The sequence below is a fragment of the Mirounga angustirostris genome, unplaced genomic scaffold, assembly GCF_029215605.1.
Source record: "Mirounga angustirostris isolate CCGP_5_RB_7025 unplaced genomic scaffold, mMirAng1.0.hap1 SCAF_8, whole genome shotgun sequence".
NCBI lineage: Eukaryota > Metazoa > Chordata > Mammalia > Carnivora > Phocidae > Mirounga > Mirounga angustirostris.
Genome location: NW_026991716.1, coordinates 73,502,824 through 73,522,851, shown reverse-complemented (window position 1 = coordinate 73,522,851; position 20,028 = coordinate 73,502,824). Strand labels below are relative to the sequence as shown.

Below are 20,028 nucleotides of genomic sequence, written 5' to 3'. Positions count from 1 at the left end.
CATCAGTAGTATATGAGGGTTCTGATTTCTCTCTATCCTTGCCAGAACTAGTTATTATCTCGTTTTTTTATTCCAACCATGCCTAATGGGTATGAAGTGGTCTCATTGTGGCATTGATTTGCATTTCCCTGATGACTTACGACATTGAACATCTTTTCATTTGCTTATTGGCCATTTGTATATCTTTTTTGGAGTGATGTCTATTCAGATTCTTTGCCTATTTTTTAACTGGGTTGTCTATGTATTATTGAGTTGTAAGAGTTCATACATATGATTTGCAAATATTTTCTTCTGTTTTCTGGATGGTTAAACTTTCTATCCTTTCTTTTCATTTTATCTGCATCACTGTCCCAGCAGATAAGTGGATCATTATCATACCCATTTTATAGAAAGTACCTTTGTCAAAGTGTCAGAAGTAGTAGTCAATGGGCCAGTGATTATGCCTGGTCATCTTAGTACAGTGTTCTGTCCCTGATACCATTGCCTAAATAATTTAAATTGGCAGTTTGGGGGATAATGAAAACAAAGAATCATCCACAGTGGGTTTTTTTTGTTTTTTGTTTTTTGGTTTTTTTTAATTAAAGTTTAGTGATGAGCCCATTATTTTATCATTTTGATTCTGACCTGAAGTCTCTAAAATGGAACTTAAAAAGGAAAATTTTCATGAGTATTCTCAGAAGACAAGATTTTATAAAATGTTTGTAAATGAAAACATCCTGTTTATTTGATAAATATTACAGCAACCTATAGTCATTGAGGACAAGAAGCCAGAGAGAAATAAAGAGTAATGTTATTTTGCAACAAGGTATACTACTAACAAAAATATTCCCACTTACTATGTTTGATCTTACATAGCTAAAAGATACCTGTAAACTGCTCTGGGTTTTACTGGTAAATCACTAAAAATTGGGGGTTTATGATCCATCATACTTATTAGATTTATTAGCCTGTGATTCCCCCCCCTTCCTTAATATGGAAATTAAAAATAATTGAAACATTAATACAAAACTTTGCTGTGATGCAATTTTTTCATGCTTTGATAAAGGGAAAATGTGTTGAGTTTTGTGGTAGAAGATAAACCTGTTGAAGTCCAGTAAACATGCTTTTTGGTGATTCATTTTATTTGCAATTTAGTTTTAGTTATTTTGTTGTCTCTCTCATGTGTATACATATAAGCCTTCAGTCCTGCATCACTAACCTACCATAGTCACTACAGTTTCTAGCCTTTAAGCTGAAAAATGTCTGTGGGGAATCATGAAATTGATTATCATTCCAAAGTAGAATGCTTCTATATAGCTTAAAACCAAGATTTATCTTGTAAGCTGAATAAAAATACTTAATCCTTAAGTAACCTTAATAGACAGAAATTTATGGCCCCAAAGTGTTAAGTTACTTGAGATTTTTCTTTGAATATGTTTAAAAGAAACATATTAAAGAAATCAAGAATAAAGATATTATTTTGTGGGAAAATTTAGTATACATAGTGCATGCATATTAAGATATATTTTCTTTAGTGTGATAGAGGAACTGTCTAAAGTTGTAGTTAGTATGATCCAAGAATATAAAGCGCTTTTAAATTATATTTTTGAAAGATTCTAAATAATATCTCTAATTTTTAAGATCATGTGTTCCAGTATCTTAAATAGAGTGCTCCTGCCATTGTAACTCATTGATAATTGTTTTAAAAGTTTTATTTTAATGTTGAATTTTTCTAGGTGGATATTCCATCTATTATAACCAAGAAACTATTAAAAGCAGCAATGAAGCATATAGAGGTGATAGTTAAAGCCAGTCAGAAAGGTAATACAGTTTTCTACTACAAAGTTTGAGTGATTTTTATATACCAACTTTCACCTTAAATATCTATGTATGATTACTGATGCATTAACTGATATTCACAAATGCTGTGAAAGTATTCCTTTAAACCAAAATCCTTTTTTAATACTTTGTTTATTGTATAAGTGATTGTAGAAACTCAGGAATCTATGAAACTTAAAAGATAGTTAACTTTTAGTATTCAGTAATCAATAGTATTATTGAGGACTTTCATCTTCTTTTGGATGATAGTCTGTTGCCTTTATTACTCCCTCTGAAGTATCTCTCGATCTCTTCCCCCTTTCTCTTCTTAATGATTTCAATAGTTTTGACCTATTCCAGCCCATCCTATATATTGCTACCATGTTAATTTCACACTACCACAATTGTCATGTTATCTCTCTACTAAAAAAAATTTAGTGACTCTTAGAGTCTAAATTGTATATTTAAATACCTCTTGTCAAATATTTTGATTTACTCTTGTCTTTCACTGTGTATTATGTGTTGGCTGGGATCACCTATTTGCAGTTTTTTGTGAATGTCCTGGCTTTTATACTCTCATGATTTGCACATAGCATACATTCAGCAAATGTTTTATGATTGAATGAATGAAATCCAAATTTTTCTTGCTCTTAGATCAAACTGAATTTTTTTTTTTTTTAACAAAATTACTTCTGTGCTCTATACTTGGGTCTTTGCAAAACTGATTTTCCTTATGTTTGCATTTGGTATTCTTTGTGAGTGCTTTCCCAAATGCTTTTGGTATTCTTTGTCAATGCTGCATACTACTCCATGTAGTAACTGTGTAGAAGAGGTTTCATGGTCATATTTTCTGGTAATTACTACACATTATATTCCCCTTATGGAAATTCCCAGCTAATACCACCATACCAAAATCTCTGAGTAGTCCTACAGCAAAGAAATGGCTTTAACTATTTAAATAGTTTTTAACTTCCCATATCCGAAATCATTTGAGTACAGAACCAATTTTCCCTCCTTCATGATATCAGTTAATATAAGCAGTTCATTTGGGGGAAATTATGTTCTAGGCAGAGTTGAAGTAAAAATCAAATTATTACTTTGTTTCTTGGTATGAATAATTTCTCAGTTTTGAGAAGCATTTCAAATTATATATATATTTAAAATTTTTTTCTGTGTTCATCTTATAATATTACAACAACTAAAAATAGTTACTTTCGGGGCGCCTGGGTGGCTCAGTTGTTAAGCATCTGCCTTCAGCTCAGGTCATGATCCCAGGGTCCTGGGATCAAGCCCCGCATTGGGCTCCCTGCTCGGCGGGAAGCCTGCTTCTCCTTCCTCCACTCCCCCTGCTTGTGTTCCCTCTCTTGCTGTCTCTCTCTGTCAAATAAAATTAAAAAAAAAAAAAAAAGTTACTTTCAACATAGTACTATAGTAGAAGAGTTTGAATATGTGTAATTTAATTGTTGAATAAAAAAATTAACTTAAAAATCAGTGTCCTGTCACTGGCAAAAACAAATCAGAAGATAGCAATTATCTTGTAGCCAGGGCTACTTTACTATCAGGGAAAAAAAAAATAGGAAAAGTGGGTTTTTTTATTAGTAAATTTATTTATTATTATTATTTTTTAAAGGTTTTATTTATTTATTTGAGAGAGAGAGACAGTGAGAGAGAGAGAGAGAGAGAGATCAGAGCAGGGGTGAGGAGTAGAGGGAGAAGCAGAATCCCAGATGAGCAGGGAGCCCGATGCGGGACTTGATCCCTGGACCCTGGGATCATGACCTGAGTTGAAGGCAGACACTTAACCGATTGAGCTACCCAGGCACCCTATTATTATTATTACTATTTTTAAAGATTTTATTTTTAAATAATCTCTACACACAACATAGGGCTCAAACTCACAACCTGGAAATCAAGAGTCACATGATCCACTGGCTGAGCCAGCCAGGTGCCCCAGTGAATTTTATTTTTTAGAGCAGTTTTAAGTTTATACAAAAATTGAGAAAGTATAGAGAGTGCCCATAGCTCTCTCTCTTTTCCCCTATTAACATCTTGTATTAGTTGGTACATTTGTTACTATTGATATACCAATATTGATACATTATTATTAACTAAAGTCCACAGTTTTCATTAGGGTTTACTCTTTGTATTGTACATTATGTGGGTTTTGACAAATGCTTAATGCCATGTATCCATCATTACTGAATAGTTTCACTGTCTTCAAAATCCCCTTATTTCCAGAGGCCTGGGTGGCTCAGTCGGTTAAGTATCTGCCTTTGGCTCGGGTCATGATCCCCGGGGTCCTGGGATTGAGTTCCTCATCCGGCTCCTTGCTCAGTGGGGAGCCTGCTTCTCCCTCTCCCTCTCCCTGCTGCTCTGCCTACTTGTGCTCTCTCTCTCTGTCAAATAAATAAATAAAATCTTAAAAAAAAAACAACCCTGTGTTTCACACAGACATCTCTCCCTCTTTCCTTCATGAACCTCTGGTAACCATTGATCTTTTTATTGTCTGCACAGTTTTGCCTTTTCCAGAATGTGACATAGTTGGAATCATACTGTAACCTTTTCAGACTGGCTTCTTTTATTTGAAAATATGGATTTAAGGCTCCTCCATGTCTTTTCATGGCTCGATAGCTCATTTCTTTTTACTGCTCAGTTATATTCCAGTGTATGAATGTGCCACAGTTTATTTATCCATTCATCTGTTGAAGTACATCTTGCTTGCTTCCAAGTTTTGGCAGTTATGAGTAAAGCTGCTGTAAACATTTGTGTGCAGGTTTTTATGTGGGAGAAGTATTTTTAATATAGTCTTTGTTCAAAAGACAAACACTTTGAATGCAGGCTATAAGTAAAGGAGACATCTTTTTATTTTTAGTTGAATTAATCAGTTTAATAAAATTCCCAAATTATTTTATTTCTAAGAGAGTGGTATTATATATATATGCACACCCACACACAAACCAGTTTGAAATTTATTATTGAGTCTTTACAAGGGAGGGTTTGCTAATTTGCTACTATTAATGCAAAAAATGATTCCCAATTATAAAATCACCGTAAAATGCTAGATTCGATTAATTAATAACATTGTAGTTAATGAAATTCATAGAATTAAAAGGCCTGAGATTAGAAGGACTTTTACTTTATTCAAAGGTCCTGATATTCTAAGTATTATGACAGTGAATTAGATAGACTTGTAAAAAAGGTTATCAGATTTTTGAATTTTCATTTCTTTAATGCATAGATTTGTTTTCAAAATTCTTTGGCCCCACCATTGTGCATAACTCAGAAAGTAATTAAAAGTTCATCTCTTCATTCAGATTCCTTTTACTCTCTCAGTGTTTTCTCTGTAATCTGTCTCTTGAGAAGAGGGATTATATAGATGTTTTCTGTCTATGTGTGTACTCTCATGGCCCTTTAGAAATACTGAATATATATACTGTAGAAGCATTGGCTTAACTTAAATTCAGTAATAAATTGTGCAGAAGGACCTTACTGTCCAGTCTTTCATCCTGAAGGCATCTCTTTGTCATGGATTCTGGAGACCTTTCCTGTTTTGGTCTGAAAACTGCTAACTGATAAGGCAGTAGATGGACTGATGATTAGTGGGGATTAATCCATGCTCTGTTTTCCAGCATCTATATTTTGCTTATATTCCCAATTAAGATTTTCCTCCCTATATTCTTTTTATCTTTTGCCTGATTTCTTTATTTTCTCATTATCTAGAACTACAAAAAACTCTCATGTCTGACATGTTGAATAGATTCCAATCTGGTGTTTTAATTTATATATTATGTGTGAATGCTTAATCACGTTGAACGTTATAATTACTTACACATTTTGCATGATGACTTTTCAGTGTTTATAATTGCTTAACTGTAATGTGGGAACTGAGGCTCATAGGCATTATATCATTTGTTCAAGATCAGTTTGTTAAGTAGAGCTGGAATTTAGCATGGCTTAGTCTCATTTTAAATTCTGGCTTATGACATACATTTTTAAATAATCTGTGCCCCAAATTCTTGGAGAAAAATGTTTAGTAAATAATTGCATAATTATGAAATAAAATGCCTTTCTTGTAATAACTACATCCATCTTTGCCAGGCCTTCTTTTGTACCTCAGGCACAGATAGCCTTCATTTACCTTAGTACTCACACTATTAGAATGCATATATTGGCTTTTTTTGGTAAATGTGCTTGCATTCTCTCTGAATAAAAATAGAAGAAAATAGTTAAAAATAAATGCCACTGAATTGGAGTTTAGATTCCTTTCACAGACTCCATGATTTTAAAACCTGGCACAGAGTGCAAATAAGGGAAAGCATAACTTGTTTTCCTCCTTGTCTTTTGAGGTCTGTAAAAAGAAGTGACAATATTATTACCTTTAAGTTAAAATATTAGTTTGGGATGCCTGGGTGACTCAGTCAATTAAGCCTCCGACTCTTTGATTTCAGCTTAGGTCATGATCTTGGGGTCATGAGATCCAGCCTGGTGTCAGGCTTCACACTCAGCACAGAGTCTGCTTAAGATGCTTCCCCTATGCCCCACCCCCCCGACTCGCTCTCTTTCTCTAAAATATTAGTTTAGTACTTGGCCTTTCAAGAAAACTTGCTGTTAATATAAGTTTTATCACGACTTAATATTCATTAAGTAATTTATCTGTTCATGGACTTCTATTTTACAAAGTTCTGTACCTATTATATCCTATACTCTTGAGCAGAAGACACAGAACTTAACAAAGGAAGCCAGTGCTTTAAAAGGTTACCTGAATGATTTAGATGTGAAAGCAGAGACAACAAAGAGTTTTATTTATTTATTTATTTATATTAACGTATAATGTATTATTTGTTTCAGGGGTACAGGTCTGATTCATCAGTCTTACACAATTCACAGCGCTCACCATAGCACATACCCTCCCCAGTGTCCATCACCCAGCCACCCCATCCCTCCCCGCCCTCCACTCCAGCAACCCTCAGTTTGTTTCCTGAGATTAAGAGTCTTATTGTTTGTCTCCCTTTATGATTTCATCCTTTTTCATTTTTCCCTCCCTTCCCCTATGATCTTCTGTCTTGTTTCTCAAATTCCTCATATCAGTGAGATCATATGATAATTGTCTTTCTCTGATTGACTTACTTTGCTTAGCATAATACCACCTAGTTCCATCCACGTCGTTGCAAATGGCAAGATTTCATTTTTGATGGCTGCATAATATTCCTGTGTGTGTGTGTGTGTGTGTGTGTATACACACCACATCTTCTTTATCCATTCGTCTGTTGATGGACATCTAGGCTCTTTCCATAGTTTGGTTATTGTGGATATTGCTGCTATAACCATTGGGGTGCATGTGCCGCTTCGGATCACTACATTTGTATACCCAGTAGTGCAATTGCTGGGTTGTAGGGTAGCTCTATTTTCAACTTTTTGAGGTACCTCCATACTGTTTTCCAGAGTGGCTGCCCCGGCTTGCATTCCCACCAACAGTGTAGGAGGGTTCCCCTTTCTCTACTTCCTCGCCAACATCTGTCGTTTCCTGACTTGTTAATTTTAGCCATTCTGACTGGTGCGAGGTGGTATCTCATTGAGGTTTTGATTTGTATTTCCCTGATGTCGAGTGACGAACACTTTTTCATGTGTCTATTGGCCATTTGGATGTCTTCTTTGCAGAAATGTCTGTTCATGTCTTCTGCCCATTTCTTGATTGGATTATTTGTTCTCTGGGTGTTGAGTTTGATAAGATCTTTATAATAAGGTTTTGGATACTAGCCCTTCATCTGAAATGTCATTTGCAAATATCTTCTCCCATTCTGTCAGTTGCCTTTTGGTTTTGTTGACTGTTCCCTTTGCTGTGCAAAAGCTTTTTATCTTGATGAAGTCCCAATAATTCATTTTTGCTCTTGCTTCCCTTGCCTTTGGCGATGTTTTTAAGAAGTTGCTGCAGCTGAGGTCGAAGACGTTGCTGCCTGTGTTCTCCTTTAGGATTTTGATGGATTCCCATCTTACATTGAGGTCTTTCATCCATTTTGAGTCTATTTTTGTGTGTGATGTAAGGAAATGGTCCAGTTTCATTCTTCTGCATGTGGCTATCCAATTTTCCCAACACCATTTGTTGAAGAGACTTTCTCCCATTGCACATTCTTTCCTGCTTTGTCGAAGATTAGTTTAACATAGAGTTGAGGGTCCATTTCTGAGCTCTCTATTCTGTTCCATTGATCTATGTGTCTGTTTTTGTGCCAGTACCATACTGTCTTGATAATTACAGCTTTGTAATAGAGCTTGAAGTCTGGAATTGTGATACCACCAGCTTCACTTTTCTTTTTCAACATTCCTCAGGCTATTTGGGGTCTTTTCTGGTTCCATAAAAATTTTAGGTTTATTTGTTCCATTTCTTTGAAAAAAGTTGATGGCATTTTGATAGGGATTGCATTAAATGTGTTGATTGCTCTATGTAGTATAGACATTTTCACAATATTTGTTCTTCCAATCCATGAGCATGGAACGTTTTTCCATTTCTTTGTGTCTTCCCCAGTTTGTTTCATGAGTATTCTGTAGTTTTCTGAGTAGAGATTCTTTGCCTCTTTGGTTAGATTTATTCCTAGATATCTTATGGTTTTGGGTGCAGTTGTTAATGGGATCGACTCCTTAATTTCTCTTTCTTCTCTCTTGTTGGTGTATAGAAATGCCACTGATTTCTGTGCATTGATTTTATATCCTACCTCTTTACTGAATTCCTGTATGAGTTCTAGCAGTTTTGGGGTGGAGTTTTTGGGTTTTCCACGTAAAGAATCATATCATTGGCAAAAAATGAGAGTTTGACTTCTTCTTTGCCGATTCCGATCCCTTTTATTTCTTTTTGTTGTCTAATTGCTGAGGCTAGGACTTCTAATACTATATTGAGTAGCAGTGGTGGTAGTGGACATCCCTGCCATGTTCCTGACCTTAGGGGGAAAGCTGTCAGTTTTTCCCCATTGAGAATGATACTCACTGTGAGTTTTTCATGGATGGCTTTTATGATACTGAGGTATATACCCTCTATCCCTACACTGTGAGGAGTTTTAATCAAGAAAGGATGCTGTATTTTGTCAAGTGCTTTTTCTTTTTCGTTTTTTAAATAATTTTATTTATTTATTTGACAGAGAGAAACACAGCGAGAGAGGGAACACAAGCATGGGGAGTGGGAGAGGGAGAAGCAGGCTTCCTGCTGAGCAGGGAGCCCAATATGGGGCTTGACCCCAGGAACCTGGGATCATGACCTGAGCCGAAGGCAGATGCTTAAAAACTGAGCCACCCAGTTGCCCCTCGAATGCTTTTTCTGCATCATTGAGAGTATCATATGGTTCTTGTTCTTTCTTTTATTAATGTATTGTATCACATTGCTTGATTCGCGGATGTTGAACCAACCCAGGAATAAATCCCACTTGGTAGTGGTGAATAATCCTTTTAATGTACTGTTGGATCCTATTGGCTAGTATTTTGGTGAGGATTTTTTCATCTATGTTCATCAGGGATATTGGTCTGTATGTAATTCTCCTTTTTGATGGGGTCTTTGTCTGGTTTTGGGATCAAGGTAATTCTGGCCTCATAAAATGAGTTTGGAAGTTTTCCTTCCATTTCTATTTTTTCGAACAGTTTCAGAAGAGTAGGTATTAATTCTTCTTTAAATGTTTGGTAGAATTCCCCTGGGAAGCCATCTGGCCCTGGGCTCTTGTTTGCTGGGAGATTTTTGATTACTGCTTCAATTTCCTTAGTGGTTATGGGTCTGTTCAGGTTTTCTATTTCTTCCTGGTTCAGTTTTGGTAGTTTATACATCTCTAGGAATGCATCCATTTCTTCCAGATTGTCTAATTTGCTGGCAGACAACAAAGAGTTTTAACAGAGTTTGTGTGTGTGTGTGTGTGTATTTGCAGAGGATGAACAAGGTATAACATTTGATAACAATGCCTTTGGATGTGCTAGAAGTTTTCTGTAGTTTTTTCCACCTTTTAAAATAAATATTTGCTTTTGTTTAAAATCATTTGTAAGGTAGTGATATGAGTTAAAATTCTTATTTGCCATGGGAAGAGGTCTTTTTATCAATTTTTTGCAAAATTAAAAAACTTATGGCAAGGAGGAAAATTGTTCTTTTTATATCCTTTTTGTGAAAAATTTCCCAGTAGAATACATGTTTGAAAGAAGGGAGGGCTAGGAAAGGAATGACTGTATAAATGGTTTTCTGTTTGTTAGTGGAAATGACTGAAGTTATTTAATGTTGCTTAACTTCTTTCAATATTTATTTTTTTATCTCTATTTATAGTAGAAAATACAGAGTTTTTACAGCAAGCTGCTTTAGAAGAATATGGTCCAGAGCTTCATGTGGCTTTGAGGAGTCGAAGAGATGAATTACACTATTTAAGGAAACTTACTGAACTGCTTTTTCCTTATATTTTGCCTCCTAAAGCAACAGACTGCAGGTATAAATAGTCCAGAAAATGTCATAGCAGTATTTGCATACCATGACATATGTATATTGTTATTCTTGATCATAATGGGAGTAGACTAAAACTTGAGATGTGAATAAATTTTCATTTAAGAAATATAATTTGTCAGGTATTAAAATGCCATTTTAGTGCTAAACACAACAACATATGTTGTGTTGCTTAGAATTTTTTTGCGGGGGGGAAGTGATCTTGGGAAAATCAAGATAAATATGAATAAAATCAGTTTTTTTATTTGAGATCGTTATACTTTGTTAATTTCTTGATGTTCCATTTTATTTTTTAAGATTTTATTTATTTGAGAGAGAGAATGAGAGAGAGAGAGAGCACAAGAGTGGGGAGCGGGAGAGGGAGAAGCAGAGTCCCCGCTGAGCAGGGAGCCCGATGCGGGACTCGATCCTAGGACTCCAGGATCATGACCTGAGCTGAAGGCAGTCCCTCAACCAACTGAGCCACCCAGGCGCCCTCTTGGTGTTCCATTTTAAAGACATAAACATTGTGACTCATTGGCAGAAACACTTTGAATAAACTAAACAGACCTGGAGCGACTGGGTGGCTCAGTCTTTGGGCATCTGCCTTCGGCTCAGGTTATGATCCCAAGGCCATGGGATTGAGCCCTACGTTGGGCTCCCTGCTTAGCGGGAAGCCTGCTTCTCCCTCTCCCACTCCCCCTTCTTGTGTTCCCTCTCTTGCTGTGTCTCTCTCTGTCAGATAAATAAAATCTTCAAAACAAAACAAAAAACTAAAGAGACCAAACCAAAGTTGTGTTTTAAGGTTATACCTGGCAAGAATAATTAGAATTCATCTAGACCATTGTTTCTCGTTCTGGCAGGAATTTGTTTAGATTATTCTCATAATCTAAGGGAACAGGCTCCCCGCTGAGCAGGAAGCCCGACTTAGGGCTTGATCCCAGTAACTTGGGATCACTACCCAAGCCAAAGGCAGACGCTTAACCTACTGAGCCACCCAGGCACCCCATAACATAAAGTTTTTATTAAAATTTTTAAAAATTTAGAATATTTTATTTTTTTATTTTATTTTTTTTAATTTTTTTTAAAGATTCCATTTATTTATTTGACACAGAGATAGAGAGCACAAGTAGGCAGAGTGGCAGGCAGAGGGAGAGGGAGAAGCAGGCTCCCCACTGAGCAGGGAGCCAGATGTGGGGCTCGATCCCCGGACCCCAGGCTCATGATCTGAGCCGAAGGCAGCTGCCCAACTGACTGAGCCACCCAGGCGCCCCAAAATTTAGAATATTTTAATGAAAATATTTTAAACAGATTAACGTATAATGTTAATTTATTATAATTACAAATTGTATTATTAGTTTTAAACATTAATTTTAAAATGTATTAAGTATTTTAAATTTTCTGAGGTGGGGAGTGTTTTCTAATGTTCACCCAAATCCCTCCTGTTAAGGAAATGCTTTTTCCTCTTAAACAATACTTTCTTTTAGCCAGTTCAGGAATCCACGTATGGTCTGTGAACCACTGGCATGAGCATTACTTGGGAGCTTTTTAGAAATGCAGAATCTTGGGGCATACCTACTGAATCATAGTCTGCATTTTAACAAGATCTCCAGGTAAGAACTGATGTAAATCACTAAATATGTGCAATATTGTTTTTCCAGATCCCTGACCTTACTTTTAAGAGAGATCCTTTCCGGTTCGGTGTTCCTTCCTTCTTTGGATTTCCTAGCTGATCCAGTAAGGCTCAAAAAGTGTTTTTAATTTGTGGTAAAATACATATAACATAAAGTTTATCATCTTAAATGTTTTTATATATACAGTTCAGTGGTATTAAGTACATTCATTGTTGAGCAACCATCACTACTATGCGTCTCTAGAACTCTTTCACCTTACAAAACTGAAATTCTGTACCCATTAATAATTCTCCATTCTTCTTTCCTCCAGTCCCCTGGCAACCACCAACATACTTCTGTCTCTATGAATTTGACTACTCTGGTACCTCCTATAAGTGGGTCCATGCATTATTTGTCTTTTTGTGACTGCTTTATTTCCCTTAGCATAATGTCCCCAAGATTCATCCACATTGTAGCATATATTAGAATTTTGTTCCTTATCAAGACTGTATAATATTCCGTTGTAGATATATACCACATTTTGCTATTTATGCATCCATTGGTGGAAACTTGAATTACTTTTACTTTTGAACCAGTAAGATTTTGAAGAAACAGGAATAATTTATAAACACTTTAAATGCTGAAGTCAGAATAACTTTTCTTTGCCCACTTTCCAAAAAGTGAGACCCTGCATCACATTTTTTAAAAAAGTATTTATTTATTTGAGAGAGAGAGTGTGAGCATGAGCTGGGGAAGGGGCGGAGGGAGAGGGAAAGAGAATCCCAAGCAGTCTCCCTGCTGAGTGTGGAGCCCAACTTGGGGCTCAATACCCACAACCCTGAGATCATGACCTGAGCCAAAACCAAGAGTCAGATGCTCGACTGACTGAGGCACCCAGGCACCCCCTGCATTGCAGATTTTTTAAAGTCCCTCTGTGTTATATATGTGCAGATGCTTTGCCACTGTTCCATTTGCTTCTTCATTTTTCTAGAAACTTTCACAATATGAAAAATGCTTTGAGAATTTTAGGCAGAATATAGTAATGTGGGGGCGCCTGGGTGGCTCAGTCGTTAAGTGTCTGCCTTCAGCTCAGGTCATGATCCCAGGGTCCTGGGATCGAGCCCCGCATCAGGCTCCCTAGTCCATGGGAGGCCTGCTTCTCCCTCTCCTACTCCGCCTGCTTGTGTTCCCTCTCTCTCTGTGTCTCTGTCAAATAAATAAATAAAATCTTAAAAAAAAAAAAGAATATAGTAATGGAATTATTTTGACCCATGTGTATTATTTTCCATTAGGATACTGTGAATCATTTGCTTATCATCTTCATAGATGACAGTCCAGTGAGTATTGAGTATTAAGTATGAATTTTGATTCATATCTGTCAAAGCACATTGTACTTTTACTGAATTAATAAATTCTCTTTCTTAAAGCCTGAAAAAGCAACTGAACTGCCTTCCCCCTTGGTTCCATTCTTGCAGAAATTTGCAGAACCTAGAAATAAAAAGCCGTCTGTAAGTATTTTTAGCAATAATGTATATTATTTTTGATATAAACAATTTTATCATGTGTTTATATGGCCTTAACTTACTCTTCTCCCATATTGTATCAAGGTGCTGAAGTTAGAATTGAAGCAAATCAGAGAGCAGCAAGATCTCTTATTTCGTTTTATGAACTTTCTGAAACAAGAAGGAGCGGTGCATGTATTGCAAATATGTCTGACTGTGGGTGAGGCTTACCTGTGCACTTTACCAAAGTCATTTTTACACTTTTTAATTTATTTATTTTGTGTTTTAAATATATTTGAATGTTTAGATCAGATCTGATTTTGTAGTTGTCATATATCATTGTACTAAATTTCATTTTACTAGTTATTTTAATATCACCTTTGAGTTGTCTCTTAAGTGTGCACTTCTTTCCAGATTGGAACATAATTTATAATTGACTTCAACCAACTTCTTTTTAAAATATAACTTAAAAAAATTGAGATATAATTTACACAGTGAAATTCACAGAACTTAAATGCACAGTTTGATCAGGTTTGACAAATCTAGACATCTGTGTAACTTACACTTTTATCAAGATTTAGAACATTTCCATCACCCCAGTAAGTTAGGGCCCTTCCCAAACACTCCCACTCCTGCCAAAGCAATCACAGGTCTCGTTTCTCTCACCACAGATTAGTTTTGCCTATACAGTTTCCTTATATAAATGGAGTATATGGTATGTATTCTTTTGTTCCTGGCTTCATTGATTCAGGATAATGCTTTTTAAGATTGGTTTGTGTTGTGTAGAGGAATAGTTTGCTCTTTTTTTTGTTAAGTAGTATTCTTTTGAATGAGTGTACTGTGTGTTTTTTTTTAATTCATTCTCCTTGTGGATGGATATATCTGGACTGCTTTCACTTTTGGGCTATTATGAATAAAATTGCTGTGCACATTCTTGTATAAGGCTTTTTCTGTTGGGCATATGTTTAATAACTGGAAGTAGAATTACTGGGTCACAGGGTAGGTACATATTTTGTTTTATGAGAAACTGCTAAATTGTTTTCCAAAGTGGTTGTACTATTTTACTCTCCCTAGCAAATGTGTGAGAATTTTGGTTGCTCCACACCTTTACCAAAATTTGGTGGTGTTTATTTATCTTTTTAATTTTAGCCATTTTAGTGGGTGTGTGGTGGTATGTTATTGTGCTTTTAATTAGCATTTCTCTAATGGTTGGTGTTGAACATTTTATAATATGCTTATTGGCCATTCAAATATCTTTGTACATGGAAGTGTTTAATCTGCCCATTTTTTACTGAATTGTTTTTCTTTTTTCATTAAATTATAGGAGTTCTTTATATATTTTAGATGCAAGTCTTTTGTCAGAAATAAGTATTAAGAATGTTTTCTTCCAGACTGACTTGTCTTTTCATTTTCTGAATAGTATCTTTTGATGAGTAGAATTTTGAAATTTTGATGATACTCAATATTTCTATTTTATGGTTAGTGCTTTCAGAGACTTCCATAGGAAGTCTTTGTTACCCTAAGTCAAGGTGATATTTGATTGTTTTTCTCTGGATGCATTATAGTTTTATATTTTACATGTAGGTTTGTGATCTTGAAATATTTTGTATTGGTATTAGTTAGGGGTTGGAGGTTCATTTTTTCCCTCCACTGGATATGGATATCTGGTTTTTCTGATACCCATTTTTTGAGGAGACATTTTTTTTCCCCATCTTGAGTTGCTTTGGCATCTTCATTAAATGATTTGACCATATATATGTGTTTTGGATTCTCTTTATTTCCACTGATTCATGTCTGATTTTTTGCCTAATATCGTAGTCTTGATTATTAGTATATAGTATGTCTTGAAATCAGGTGGCATAAGGCCTCTTATTTCTTTGTTTTTTCAAATTGTTTTGGCTATCCTAGGTCCTTTGCATGTATATGTATATATTTTAGAATCAGATTGCCTATTTCCATACACACATGCACACACATGCTCATGGATACACATACACACACACATGCACACACATGCACAAAGCCTAGCCTACTTGGGAGTTTTTTGATTGGAATTGCATTAAATCTGTAGTATAGATCAATTCAGGGAGTAATGCCATCGCAATAGTATTTGGGTTTCTGGTGTATGAACATGGAATATTTTTCCATTTATTTCTATAGCATTTCATAGTTTTCACTCTAGGTCTTTATGTTTTCGGAGGTATTTGCGTGTGGTATTTAAAACAATTTTTAAATTGTGGCTAATAAACAGAAATAGAATTGATTTTTTGCATATTGACTTTGTATCCTGTGCCATGGCTACATTCACTTACTAGTTCTGGTAGCTTTTTTGTACATTTCCTTAAGACTTTCTATGTACATAATTATGTCATTTGCAAATACAGTTTTACTTTTTCCTTTATAGTGTTTATGCCTTTTATTTCTTTTTATTGCCTATTGCAACGGCTAGGACCTTTACTATTATGTTGAATTGAAGCAGTAAAAGTTGACATCCTTGCTTCGTTCCTGTTCTTAGGGGGATATTACTTAGTGTTGTACCATTAAGTATGGTACTAGTCTGGTTTGTTTTTTTTGTTTTTGTTTTTGTTTTTTTTTGGTAGATATCCTTGATCAGATTGAGAAGGTATCCTTCTCTTCCTGGTTTGCTGAGAGTATTTTTTTTTAATCATTAATTGATACTAAATTTTTTTGAATGCTTTTAATGCATCTCAGTAACCTATTTTACTGTCACCAAGTTATTTCCATTGTTCCCTTATTGTGGAGCTATAGTGATGTCCTCTCTTCATTGGTAATTTGTATTTTCTTTTTTCTAATCTGTATTGCTAGGGGTTTTATCAAATCTATTAATGTTTTTGATATGCTAATTTTCCACTTTTATTTTTATTACTTCTACTTACCTTGAGTTTAGTTTGCGTTTCTTTTTCCGGTTTCTTAATTTTATTCCTGTCTTCTTTTTGGATAGAGGCTTTTTTTTAAAACTATAAATTTTTCTGTATGAATTGCTATAGCTAAATTCTAAACTTTTCGGATTTTTTTTTTTTTTTTAAGATTTTACCTATTTGACAGAGAGAGAGCACAAGCAGGAGGAGCGGCAGGCAGAGGGAGAGGGAGAAGCAGGTTCCCCACTGAGCAGGGAGCCTGATGTGGGGCTTGATCTCATGACCCTGAGATCAAGACCTGAGTTGAAATCAAGAGTCAGGTACATAACTGACTGAGCCACCCAGACACCCCTGTGGTGTTTTGTTCTTTTGTTTTGTTTTTTAAGTAAGCTCTACACCCAACGTGGGACTTCAACTCATGACCCTGAGATCAAAGGTTGTGTGCTCTACTGACTAAGCCAGCCAGGTGCCCCAAATATGTGGTGTTTTTATTGTAGTTAAGTTTTAAATATTTTTATATTTCCCTCTGGTTTATTTTTTTACTTAAATTTACCAACATTTGAGGATTTTTAAGATCTCTTACTGTGATGGTTTTCTAATCTAATACTGTTCTCATCAATGCACCTGGGTGGTTCAGTCGGTTAAGGATCTGACTCTTGATTTTGGCTCCGGTCATGATCTCATGGCCCAGGGATTGAACCCTGCATGGGGCTCTGTGCTCAGCAGGGAGTCTGCTTAAGGATTCTCTCCCCCTTGCCCTCTGCCTCCCCTGCCCCCCAACTTAAGCATGCGTGTGCTCTCTTTCTCTCTCTCTCTCTCAAACAAACAAATAAATCTTTTAAAAAATACTGTTTTGATCAGACAACATACTCTTGCGTGATTTTAGTCTTTTGCAATTTATTGAACCTTGTTTATGACTCATACATATGGTGTGTCTTAATGAATGTTCCCTGTGCATGTGAGAAGAACTTCTGTTTTGTTGTGTTGGGTAGTGTTTTATAAATGTCAGTTAGGTTAAGTTGATGGATTGTCTAAAAATATTCTGTATTCTTTCTGATTTCTTAATGGATTTGCTGTTTGTATCTTTAGTTTTGTAATTTTTTCCATGTATTTTGAACTTTATTAGGTGTAGACACATTTAGGATTGTCATGTGTTCATGATGAATTTGTCCTTTTATCATTTTAAAATGCTCTTTATCTCTGGTAATTCTCTGTCTTTAAGTCTGCTTCGTTTGAGATTAATATAGCTATGCTTTTTTATTTTTATTTATTTATTTATTTTTTAAAGATTTTATTTATTTATTTGACAGAGAGAGGCAGTGAGAGAGGGAACACAAGCAGGGGGAGTGGGAGAGGGAGAAGCAGGCTTCCCGCGGAGCAGGGAGCCTGATGCGGGGCTCGATCCCAGGACCCTGAGATCATGACCTGAGCCGAAGGCAGACGCTTAACGACTGAGCCACCCAGGCGCCCCTGCTGTCTTATTTTTAATATTTTATTTATTTATTCAAGAGAAAGAGTGAGAGAGTACAAGCAGGGGGAGCAGTAGAGGGAGAGGGAGAAGCAGGCTTACCGCTGAGCAGGGAGCCTGATGCAGGGTGCAATCCCAGGACCCTGAGATCATGACCTGAGCTGAAGGCAGATGCTTAACCATCTGAGCCACCCAGGCACCCCTAGAGTTGAATCTTTTTAATACACCAGTTGGTAATCTTTGCTTTCTAGTTGGGGCATGTAGTGTACCTTTACACTTAATGTAATTATTGTATGTTTATTGTTAGGTCTTTGATCTTGGTATTTGTTTTGTATTTGTTCCATCTATTTTTTATTCTTCTACTCCTTTCCTGCCTTTCTTTGGTTACTTGAGGATTCTTTAGTATTCCATTTTGTCTCTTCTATTGACTTTTTATTTATGTCTCTTCTGTTCACTCTTCTTGTTTTAGTGGTTGCTCTGAGATTACACTGTCAGTTTTTATCACAGTCTTCATTTAAAAATATTTCACTGCTTCAGGAACACTGTAAGAAATTCAGTGTACTTCCAATTACCCCCTTCTGCCTGATGTGCTGTTAACATATTTTAATTCTGTGTAGGATATAAACTCTATAATACTTCGGTAGTTCTTTTTCAAACCCTCCACACCCCCCCCCTTTTCCGGCCCTTAAGTTACTGGTATATTTACCTTCCTGGGACTTTTTATTTCATTCTGAAGAACCAGGTTTCTGTTATCATTTCCCTTGTGCTGAAAGAAATATTTTTTTACATTTATTATAGTACCAATCTGATGGAGGTAAATTCTCTTAGTTTTTGTCTTTTTTTGTTAATTTAAATTTAATTAATTAACATATAATGTATTATTGTTTTCAGAGGTAGAGGTCAGTGATTTATCAGTCTTATATAATACCCAGTGCTCATTACATCACATGCCCTGCTTAATGTCCCTCACCCAGTTACCCCATCTCCCTACCCACCTCCCCTCCAGCAACCCTCAGTTTGTTTCCTATATTTAAGAGTCTCTTAACGGTTTGTCACCCTCTCTGATTTCGTCTTGTTTCATTTTTCCCTCTCTTCCCCTATGATCCTCTGTTTTGTTTCTTAAATTCCACATATGAGTGAGATCATATGATAATTGTCTTTCTCTGGTTGACGTATTTCGCTTAGCATAATACCCTCTAGTTCCATCCACGTCATTGCAAATGGCAAGATTTCATTTTTTTGATGGCTGAGTAGTATTCCATTATATATATATGTAGCACATCTTCTTTATCCATTCCTCTGTCAATGGACATCTGGGCTCTTTCCATAGATTGGCTATTGTGGAAATTGCTGCTATAATCATTGGGGTGCAGGTGCCCCTTCAGATTACTACATTTGTATATTTGGGGTAAATCCCTAGTTCTGCAATTGCTGGGTCATAGGGTAGTTCCATTTAACTTTCTGAGGGACCTCCATACTGTTTTCCAGAGTGGCTGCACCAGCTTGCATTCCCACCAACAGTGTAAGAGGGTTCCCCCTTCTTGGCATCCTCCCCATCATCTGTCATTTCCTGACTTTTAATTTTCGCCATTCTGACTGATGTGAGGTGGTATCTCATTGTGGTTTTGATTTGTATTTCCGTGATACTAAGTGATATTGAGCACTTTTTCATGTTGTCTGTTGGCAACATTTGTATGTCTTCATTGGAAAAATGTCTTTCATGTCTTCTGCCCATTTCTTGATTGGATTATTTGTTCTTTGGATATTGAGTTTGATATGTTCTTTATAGATTTAAGATACTAGCCCTTTATCTGGTAAGACATTTGCAAATATCTACTCTCATTGTGTCAGTTGTCTTTTGGTTTTGTCAACTATTTCCTTTGCTGTACAGAAGCTTTTTATCTTGATAAAGTCCCAATAGTTCATTTCTGCTTTTATTTCCCTTGCCTTTGGAGACGTGTCTAGCAAGAAGTTGCTGTGGCCGAGCTCACAGAGGTTGCTGCCTGTATTCTCTTCTAGAATTTTGGTGAATTCACGTCTCACATTTAGGGCTTTCATCGTTCATTTTGAGTCTATTTTTGTGTGTGGTTTAAGGAAATGGTCCAGTTTCATTCTTCTGCATGTGCTGTCCAGTTTTCCCAACACCATTTGTTGAAGAGACTGTCTTTTTTCCATTGGACATTCTTTCCTGCTTTGTCAAAGATTAGTTGACCATAGAGTTTAGGGTCCATTTCTGGGTTCTCTATTCTGTTCCATTGATCTGTGTATCTGTTTTTATGCCAGTACCATATTGTCTTGATGATTACAGCTTTGTAATAGAGCTTGAAGTCCGGGA

General features: G+C 36.0%; 1 protein-coding gene across 11 annotated transcripts in view; it reads left to right on the top strand.

Annotated features, from left to right (window-relative positions):
• SNX14 (sorting nexin 14) overlaps positions 1–20,028 on the top strand; it is a 94,082-nt gene that overhangs the window by 37,190 nt on the left and 36,864 nt on the right. For 10 of the 11 annotated variants that reach the window (XR_010413685.1, XR_010413686.1, XR_010413687.1 and 7 more), the window contains exons 7-12: positions 1,716–1,800; positions 10,082–10,238; positions 11,893–11,968; positions 13,137–13,181; positions 13,272–13,352; positions 13,452–13,566. Coding sequence is in view for 8 of the 11 variants with exons in the window: in XM_064597829.1 (XP_064453899.1) it covers positions 1,716–1,800; positions 10,082–10,238; positions 11,893–11,968; positions 13,137–13,181; positions 13,272–13,352; positions 13,452–13,566 (559 nt within the window). In the remaining 3 variants the exon portion in view is untranslated. The remainder of the gene's footprint in view (positions 1–1,715; positions 1,801–10,081; positions 10,239–11,892; positions 11,969–13,136; positions 13,182–13,271; positions 13,353–13,451; positions 13,567–20,028) is intronic. The other variant, XM_064597828.1, reaches the window with a different exon arrangement.